General features: G+C 33.5%; 1 protein-coding gene across 1 annotated transcript in view; it reads left to right on the top strand.

Moving 5' to 3' along the window:
* Positions 1 to 736, top strand: part of LOC135118322 (uncharacterized) — a 3,832-nt gene extending 3,096 nt beyond the window's left edge. Inside the window, exon 6 of the mRNA XM_064039955.1 lies at positions 612 to 736. Within this exon, the coding sequence (XP_063896025.1) occupies positions 612 to 736 (125 nt within the window). The remainder of the gene's footprint in view (positions 1 to 611) is intronic.
* Positions 737 to 11,025: the final 10,289 nt, after the last annotated feature.

The following is an 11,025-nucleotide window of genomic DNA, read 5'->3' as shown; positions in this document are numbered from 1 at the left end:
TTTTTTGCACGTGGTGCACGATCAAGATCAAAGGTTGAATAGTTTGAATTACATCAAAACATCTCGACAACAATATGTGAAAGAATATAAACATTTCTGAATGTATTATGTTAGACAAATCTTTAAAACAATTGAATCAAACTTGTCAAAACAAACTCCAATCAGAGTCTAATTAGAAGCTTAAATCTAATAGGCATCATGTATTGTGGTAACAATGGTGTTTGAAACATTATCAAAATTTATTTAGCTAATTAAAACTGGAATATATTATGTTGCACCATTAAATATTAAAGGTCCGACAGCTGATAATCTATTAAATATTAATGAAACACAAACGTATTTAAATGCAATTAATCCTGTCGGAAATGATTTGAAATTCAAATGAGCGCGTTTATTGCTATCATAATTGTCAGAAGTGCTTTTATGGGTGCATCGCTTCTTTGTTATAGATGCTCAATGGCGTGATGTATGATCTTTTATTTCAGAATAATAATAATGATTAACTTATATCCCTCACCCCAGTCCAATGAAATGGTAATTAATCTAAGAGGATCAGGCACATGACCAACATGCCGAGGCGAGGCATAGGTGTATCAATCAACAACTTCCAGGCTCCGGGCTGCGTTGTGAAAGTTTCTTAAAACCATTGAACATTTTGGCCCAGTGGGAATCGAAACCGAACCTCATGCACAGCGGTATATGTATATGCTACAAAGTAGACCAACAAGGAGACTGATGATAGAAGTAACAATAGTTAAGAAATAGGTTTTGCTTCAACCCAATGTTTCGACGTCTAAAGAAGAAGCTCTCTTCTGACTTGCACCACGCGCCAGCAAACATTGTCTAACAATTTTTGTCATTACGTCAACTCGAGTGGAACATTTTATTTCAGTTGGTGTCAAGTTTTTTGTTGAGCATCGCCTTTACATGTAGGTTTGTGATTTCTTTCACGTGTTTTCTTAAATATTGTTTTACTGTTTTGCTTTGACTCTTTGGTACCAAAATAAATATACTGGAATAATTTAATCTGGTATTGTTGTTGTTCTTCGAATAAGTCGTTCATGTTTGTTTCTTTTTTAGCAATTGTCGCTGTTTGAATTTTTTGTGGTATAATCTTCTTGTCGTAAAGTTGATGGTTAAATTCTTTTAGCAAGTCATTTGATAATTGTAGTTAAGTTTTGAGTTTTTTAGGTACAGCAAAATCTAAATACTCTACACTATTTTTACTTTGTAAAATGGAAGAACTTGTGACTCAAGTTAAAACAGGCTGACATAATTTTACATTTATAATATGTACAATTATATTAGTTAGGATCGCAGCATCCAACCTTCGTCATCTTCGGAGATAAAGGGTCTATAACGTGACTACCGTTAAATCTGTCACGGCTTCAAGTTAACACGGGTATGGAAACAGCTGATACATAAAATTATTCCTTTACACCCATTAAATCGTAAAAGCCCCATTAAATTACTAAGAGATTTACCGTCTCCAAGCATTTTTCGATCACTTTTCCGGGTTTTAATGTAGTAAATTCGCCGGAAAAATCCATATCAAGTGATTTCCGTTTAGAAGCTTCAGTTTTGTTATGTTTTATGAGGATAACGAAAGATACATCCTACTAATATTATAAACGCGAAAGTTTGTATGTATGGATGTATGGATGTTTGTTACTCTTTCACGCAAAACTACTGAATGGATTTTAATGAAACTTTACAATAATATAGCTTATACATCAGAATAACACATAGTTTGTAAACATATTGTTCGAAATACTAAACCTGCGCAGACGAAGTCGCGGGCACCAACTAGTTTTCTTATATTTTCTTTCGTTTATAAATAGAGACTAGAGATATTGTTTCATAATGTCAATACGTCATATCCATAATGTTATTGATAGCTATTTTGTTTTTACTCTAACACCCATGCATTTGGACCGATTAATTTAGAAGATAATGTTGACATACATTTAAAAGTTAGTCAAAAGATTTTCAATGGGTAAAGGGAAAGTAGACCTTAGAATTTGTCTAAGAAATATTATCTTTGAAGATACAGGACATCTGACAGTCAAAGGACATAATATCAAGCGAAATATTGGGGCTGAATTTGTGCCCCAATATTCTACCACTTGGACACGTAATAATATCAATGATCCACTATGTCAAGCAGACCGTAGGATTCACGTCTTATGAGCTGTCATAGTGACGGGGGCAATGAATGTGTAATTATTCTCACTAATATTATAAATGCTTGAGTTTGTTTGTTTGTGATGTTGGTACACTAAATGGCTGCACTAATTTCCATATTATAGCTGGGATATAATTCTTTCTTTAATGAACAACATACATATGCTTAACTTTTAATTATACCACTGTTAAGCACAGGTCTCAAAACAGAACGACTGGCTAATCACCACGCTAACTCAAGTTTCGGTTTAATTACGATGTTTTTCCATTTAGTTATTTAATATTTATGTCTTGGATTCCCTATAAGAATAGTACCTAATGAAATCAATTAAACTACAAGTAGAACGGTTAGATAAGTCTAAATCTACAGAAGTCACTGGTGTAAAATAAACAAGAAAAAGTACCTAAAATTATTTGGATACTGAGCCTTAATGTTGTAAAGATTACAGACTTTGTCCGAGCTCTAGATTTTCTACTGTTAAAATAAACTTTGATTGATTTGATTTGTTCACTCGAGTGCTTGACAAAATGTGCCAGTACAATCTGGCAAAACAAGTTTGGACTTTATTAATTCCATTGTTAATACAAAGTTTGTTTAATATTTGAGTTGGGATTAATAAAGAAAGATATTATTTACTGGAGTATTTTTGCGGTTCAGGGATCAATATTAATTTCATCTCACATTTTACTTGGAAAGGAATATGAATCTTAAGTCAATGTGGTAAGGTCTAAAGTTGCATGACAATGCTATCTGCAGTACTGAATGTTTTACGAACTAATAAAATTGTCACCTACATCTGCTACACCTACATCTGCTAGATTTTACTAAAATATGACACAAACGTGTCCGTTTCATACTGCTTTTAATAAACTTTTGTGTCAACCTAATTCTTTTGTGTGTTTTTCTTATACAGTTGGCTTTTCCCACTTTTATAAAAACGTTTACATATTCAGTAAAAATTACATCAGTGTCCATTTAAATCTACTAGTTGGTATCAAAATTATTATCATAAAGTTTCCATTTGCATATTGGTTGAGTTCAATAATAATTTTAATTGAATACTATTCCATTAAGATTATCTATAACGCATTATTCATATTTCCACTAAAATGATTGTACACAGACAACAAAAAGGCAAAATCCCAACTATTTACAAAACGAGCTTGATGAAAATTGCCAAAATTTCAACTAGCCAAACAACAATTTATTGCTAACATTTTTATCGTCAGCTCACCGAAATTAATTGAAATAACCAACGTTGTTCCAGTATTAATCTGTTCAGCTAAAGAATGGAAAAATGCAATCAGCTAAAACTAACTATTAATTAATTTAAACCGACAACCGTCCGTAATTTGTCCCGTAATAAAGCGACGGATGAAGACAATTGCATGCGGCAGAGATGAGAATGTTACGAGGTATGTGTGGAGTTACGCAATGGATAGAGTGAGAATGAGTATATAAAGAGGAAGTTTAAGTAAGCGCCGGTATCAGAAAAACTGCGTGGAAACCGGCTGTCGTGGTATGGGCATGTGATGCGGAGGAATGAGAGTCATGTTGTGAGGAAGGTAATAAGTATGAACGTGGACGGATATAGTGGAAGAGGAAGAAAAGAAACGATGGATGGATTGTGTGAAAGTAGATATGAGTAAGAAGAATGTTACTTGTGAGATGACGGCAGATGAAGCGTATGGAAGAAAGAACATGCTGCGCCGACCCCAAATAAAATTGGGATAAGGGCAGGAGGATGATTAAGTTTTATCTTCGATTCTGTGACCTCACTGACCTTTTAATGCCTTAGAATTTTGGTAAAACAGAAAATTCTAGCTTCCACGACTTTGTTGATGACTTTGATGAGTCATGATGAATGGTCTGTGCTTGATTTGAAACCATATTTATGTTTTGATTCTTTCAATGGTTCTAGTTGTAGACAGACAATCTTAGATGATAGGTCTTAGACGCTAAACATTCTTTAACTCATTTATGGTAAGTTGCTTATCACTACAATATTATAATAGACTTAGAAGATTCGAAATTTTTACTCCAGAAATATTGATGCTGAAATCCGTGTACATTTAGCAAACACTAAACATCATCAATACAAGATCTGCATTATACATTTCTGTTATAGATACAACTACGACAATAATCCTTCTTATACCTGTACATAATAAGAATTCTCTGTTCACTGAATTGTAGGAAATACTATGCTAACAAGTAACAATTTGAATCAGATCCCTAGCGTATTGCATTACGTAGATCATATCGTGTCCATTCACAATATTATGCTCAATGCCAATATTATAAGATTATCTAATCTATCCATCCAGTATGATTTTAAAGCTATGTTTTGACTAGCTGATTTCTATCTTTGTTATCCAACTGAGTGTCCCTAAAACCACAAATCTTTACTTATATTTGAAATAAGAAAATAATGTTAGTTTTGATTAAGAGTCTGGACGGATTTTGATGGATGGTAGGTATTGAGAATACAATGTTTTGTTTATAAAAATGTTTGTTTATTCAAAACTGAGCAGCAAATTCGTAAAGAGTTATAGTTTTCCATGATATTTTTTTGTTAAATCCGATTACCTAGGTATATTAGTCGGCTTGGCAATGACCGGTTTACTATTCCACGAATATTTCTATGACTGTCGATAACATGAGTTACTGCTGCTTATTGCTCATACATTAGTCCTTCCTATTACTAATCTTAGCCACATTGATAACTTGGTAACGGGGTGATTTCCTGAATGTTAATTTTGAAGGTTTGTAGAGATTTTGTTTTTATAAGAACTTTCTTCAAAGATCTAGAAGACTACATTGAAAAAACAAGTTTTCATAGAACAAGTTTTGCTCTATAACCCCTAACAGTCTTTTAGCTTCCTTTCAATCCTTACTAATATTATGAATGTGAATTTAACTACCTATGTCTCTTTGTCTGTCTTTTTGGTTTTCACTTAAAATCTAATGAACTGATTTAAACCCTAATTTAGAGCCTTAAAGGAGGCTTTGTCCTCCTTTAATCCGGAGTGTGGGAGTAGTTCTTCAGAACGTGTGTGGAACCACAGGGCACCTTGTTTTGTTATAAGTTCTTCTCATATCTCGTTCTCGATATTATAATAAGCTAATACAATGTTTTTTCATATCTCTCAAGATGAAGTTTCTTTATATCGAAGACGACTATAAAATTGTTTTTATTGCCGTGGGGTAGGTTACGATGATTGGTAGACGTTGTGACGTCACTCGAGAACCGGGTTTTGTAAGTATTTTATTGCTAGCGTAATGCTAGTTTTGATGATTGTAACTATTTTTTACGTTAAGGAATCTGATTTTGTTTGTTTACGATTTCGTTGTGATGAAGCTGAAATACTTTATAGAATTTGGTTTTAAACGGTTTTAGTCCCGATAGATTGATCAGGCCCATAGATGATCATGATCGACAGTTTCATCTTCTAGGTTGAATTTCCTTCAAAACGCAGGATCAACAAATCGTCAAAGCAATATAGTGTAGCTAGAGTTATAATATGTTAGTGTTTTGATAGTCCAAGTATAATTGTATTATAGGAAGTTTTAGAAGCACGCAATCTGTCTAGAGTTGCAAAGGTCGGGCGAAATAATTTTAGATATTAAAAAACGCTTAGCATAATCGTTATTATTATAGACGGCTGGTGTTGTGTCTGGAGTTTTTACTGTTGTTTTGATTGCTAAATAAATATGACACATCATGCAGTAAATGACGACCAAATATGGCATACCGGAACAGTTTCTTTCGTAACTTCTACACTGTAAACTAGTGTCTCAAGTGCCAATAAACGTTATAGAGACGATTCAAAAATCCTATAAGTTTTATCCTTGAATGTATTGAAGGTATAAAGGAAAGAAATTATTTTAGTTATGGTCCAAGACTTATCTTTAAACTCAAAACTACGGAACAGCTTTGCATCTCGGTTTACCTTCAAAGACTCATGAGAAAGTTGGAAGTAAAATCTTAGCCCGTACAAAGCCAGGGCGGGGCTATAAAAAACCAACATTTTACTGACTACAGTTTTGTACTTGACAAGTTAATCATAATTAACAATCACATAGGTATAGTTGTTAAAATATTTATATCTTTATTTACTTCATCAGACTATACGAACTAATTCATCATATCACGTTTTGTTTCTACAAACAAGGAACCGTAGTTAATCCACACACACACACACAGACTCACAATATCAAATTATAACATTTATTCTGCCTCGTGTATTTGTTTGAGCGTAATATTTATATGTATTTTGTGCGCAGTTCGGTAAACGATATCAACTGGAAGCTTTGTTTGGCAAATAAACTTTGATGTTTACTATACGTGTATGGTAATTCACGCGGAACCGCGTTCCGCCGGTTGGCGGTAAGCATATCTCTTGTTGTTCTAACTTCTATGAAATCTGTTCTCACGTAAAGAATCGCTGTAGAATTGTCTACCTACATGACTGTTTGTCCTGCGATTCCACATCACCATTTCCGACCAGTGGAAACAGACCCGGATAATTAATGGTAGCCTCCTCCTTTTCAGACTTTATGCTATCTGCTGTATATCAAATACTCGCAAAATGTGAAAATTGTATTCATAATTAATATTAATATTAAGGCTTTAACGTTTATATATAAATACTGAAAATATGATGCTCAGAATCTCTTGAGCTTATAACTTTGTTTAATGTGATCGCGAATAATTTTTGCTTACTTTTACGCTTCGATGAAATCAAATCATATTTACGATTGCGACTCATTTCTTGATTTTACTTCGATGTCTTTATAAGTAATCATCTTCATTTTTATATTGGAATCTTTATTTGAAAATCATTTAGAGATGTTTTAGGCAATAGAATGGCAGCAAAAAAGTTAGAACAAAGCAAGGGAGTTCATCATATTGCAAAAATACTATACCTTCATGTACTTTGATGCATTCATAAACGACATCAGTCTGTACGTCAATACTTGTTCGTTACTTAAAGAAGACGACAAGTGGAGTGCTAGTTAATGTATTATACTTATATAAGGAACTAACATTGGAGTTTATTCTTACTAATATTATACATGCGAAAGTAGCTCTGACCGTCTGTCCAGCTTTCAAGCCCAACTACTGAACCGATTTATATGAAATATAAATCCAAAGCTTAGTTTAGAGTTCGAACAAGTACATATTTTACTTGTTATCCGGGTACTATAAGTAATTTCCTCGGGAAGCGCGTGAAACCTCGTGTAAAAGCTAGTAATAAATACATAAAAATCAACTACATGTTTTTAAACATTTGTGTAGTCTCATCCATTATCTAATTAATCTACCGTACATAATACATGAAACTGATACAGATGAAAATTGATACACGTGTTGCCAAGCTAATTGATGAAACCAATACAAATTAATGAATAAACTTTACCGCCGTTCCCCATATTCTATCTATCTATTTTTTGCTTACTGGAGATAGGATTTGATATACTTGTATGGGGATAATGTCGAAATTTTATCTCTAATATGCAAACGCTTTCTTAGTTTTTGCCTTCCATAGTCAGGATTCATTTTGTGGTAATGTTGGCCCTTGTCCGGGTGCATTTGGCAGATGTACCCACCCAATCCCAATCAACTTTGCAGACTTATTGCCCACATCGGCTATGCCTGGGCAATAGATAATAGTACTAATATAGCCGTGGCAAATTCAAAAAGTTCTACCATCCCAAGTAATTGATACCGTAATTAAATTCCGAATTGAACAGCAAAGCTTGAACTTCAACATAATATTCATAAAACCCACTCCAGCTTCTACAATTCGACCTAAAGGCCCAGTTTTATTAATACCAAACATGGAGACTTCAATAAAGCGTTATGAGTTATTCAAAGAATATGTAGGACATTCCTTGCATAACGCTGAGCGCATGACAATATGCTATGGCGGCCCTAGAAACTATTATTCACTTAATTCAACGCTTTTATTGCGCAAACTTGGGTGAAAATTGTTCTAGAAACTTCCACTGTTGGTTTTGGATGTTTAAACTATTCATTTGGTGATTTATGAGGGAATTTTGGGAAGTTCATCTTTGTTGTTTGAGCTATGGTTTGCGTTTGGGTGTTCAGGTTCTGTGTTCATCATATATTTGCAGCACACAAATATTTTAGTCGGCTCAAAATAAATTCATTTTAGTACTCCTACAGTTTATCATTATAGACTTACGGCTGGTACCCTGTTCTTTTGTTTACAATGCTTTTATGAGACCAATGTTAATTCCATCTCTAGTATGCAAATCATCAGATAGACTAGACAGAATATTGAGAGTGATCGTTAGTGACACTCATATGAGAGAAAAACCAAGTCCCAGTTACTATCGATAACGGACTTGCATCAACAGTAAAAACAAAACTAAGCAAAACAAATCCCATCAAACTAGGTGGAACAATCCCCACTTGACTAGTTTGCATTTAATAAAAACTAGGACTTCACATTGTACTACGATGCGTCAGAGCACTATTGAACGCCAGTTTTATGCATCATGTCCCCGTTTTGAATGTAAGTAATTTTGTTTTTTACTCCTTTTGTTTGTTATCAAAGGTGTGGAAAATTTGTGCGGTTTTTGTCGAGTGTAAACGGGTATTGTTTGCTTGTTTTTGTTTTTGAACGCCATGTTGGTTGGAATTTTGTGTAACTTGACTATTTTGTTTGCGGTTTTAATATTGTGATCTTTGTTCATATTATGCTATCTGATCGACTTAGGGCCGCTATGATATGGTTATCTTTTGAACCGGCTTGATTCAATTCATGACTTTAAAATGATACGACTTGACTGTTTCGTATTGAAGCCAGGTTAGATTGAAGTCAACGTTTACATACTGAAATACTCTATAAATGTATTATTTGTCTCTGTGTAAATTAACTGTTTTAAGTAGTATATTTTTGAGCCTAGAAATTGAGAGTAGATTTTGAGTAAAAAATAACGTTTGCAAAAAATTACGACGAAAACGGTTACGTGCCTGACAGTGAAAAATCACAATTGAAATATCAGTGTTGCACCGTTTGCGCAGTCGTGAATTTACGTCAATCAATGTAAAGGCGAGGGTACACGGCGCAGTTTGAGCGCGGGACTTTTCAACAACAGAGCATATACCGTTTCTCACATCACAAATGCTGTGCCAAAACGCCTCGTGTGGCATGGTAAAGTATGCTGTACAATCATCGTTCACATCAAAAAGGGGCGTTTGGCCTTGCCTTTACTGTCTCTAATTTCTATGTTCAACGCTATATCGATATGTAAGAAAAGTTAGAAAGAAAGTATATACCTATAACAGATCTTCGTAGGGCTAGAGCCATTAAAGTTCTTTTTTTTCATTTATTTAAAAAGTACCGTTATGTGAATACAAAGGTTTAAGGTTTCTTTGAAGCAATTATGTAAAACCTGCATTAGGAATAATTATTAGAGAATACTAGAACATATTTTATGAATAACCTCCCAATATGAGTCTTGTTTCACAAAACTGGTACAAAATTGATGCAACTATAAATATCAGCTTCTTTCAGTAGAAATCAATCAATTGTTACGGGTTTAATCACTGCCAAAACGGTTGTCGGTCAACAAATCTTCTTCCATAAGTTCAGGCGTTAATATATAGCTTGATAAATGATCTGTGTTTAATAAACTTTTTGATATGACGTCATTATTTCAACAATGATGTTAAGATAAAAAATAATTTGCACATATTCTTCAGTAACTTCCACTCGCGGAATAGTTTGCTCTCTGTGGGAACTTTTCATGCACCCGGATGACAAGTAGCCTACATGTACCTTCTTAGATAGGCTATCAAACACTGAAAGATTTTTTCAAATCTGATCAGCGGTTCCTGAGATAAGTATGGTCAAACAAACAATCGAACTCTTCAGTTTTTTCAATATTACATGGTTATTTTGTGTAGATAAACCGTTAATTATGTGTTTACTCACAATTGTACTATTTACGCGAATTATAAACGTTGCTTGTTTACTATAATTTACTTTTTAATTAATGGTTATCTGCTTTATAACACTGAGTTTGTAAATAAATAATTATTGTTGAAACGATTTAATATACTCATCGCTGCACTTTTGAGCTTAAACAAAGTAAAACGACTTTGAGAACATTTTAAAGATTAATTTGGTCTTTCAACCCTGTTTTTTATTACTTCCAAAAAATATGTATGTTTTAAATGTTCAATTCATTTTAATTTTGTTCTTGAAAATAAAACTAATAGGGAGGAAAACTCATAAATGAAGTAATCTATTTATCTGTTTGATTTCCCTGCACCGCTCAAGTCTGTGTTAAACTTGTAGTTCAATAAACTTATGATTACTTATCATTGACTGAATACAGTACCTACCAAATGTTATTTTCAGCTACAAAATATTAACTCACCAAAATACCACAAGAATCTAAACAAACATTTATTCTGAAATCAACGAACAATCGCGTCACATTCATCAAAAGTACACAAAACATTACACAAATTATTTCCTTTTTTCTTTTTGTTCGTATTCTCATTTTTTCCCCATTTGAAACTTCATATGTCACGGGATATCTTTGCGGGAACATTGTTCGCGGGATTTCATATCTATGTCCCATCCCTCATGTGGTATGCTTTTGTTTTGTATAAATATAGATTGCAGATAAAAGAATCATAACGATGATTTGTTTAGGTAAAGGCTTCATTTGTTCCTAATTGAATATACATTAATGGACACTAGTAATGTTCAATAACTAAGTATGTCGGTTAAGCAAAGGTTGTTGTAGTTGCATCAGTCCATGAATGGGTTGGTGTCTTAGTGTGCCATAGAGAC

This window comes from Helicoverpa armigera, chromosome 21, assembly GCF_030705265.1.
Source record: "Helicoverpa armigera isolate CAAS_96S chromosome 21, ASM3070526v1, whole genome shotgun sequence".
Classification (NCBI taxonomy): domain Eukaryota; kingdom Metazoa; phylum Arthropoda; class Insecta; order Lepidoptera; family Noctuidae; genus Helicoverpa; species Helicoverpa armigera.
The sequence above is the reverse complement of the archived record's forward strand: the minus strand, read 5'-3'. Positions and strand labels throughout refer to the sequence as shown.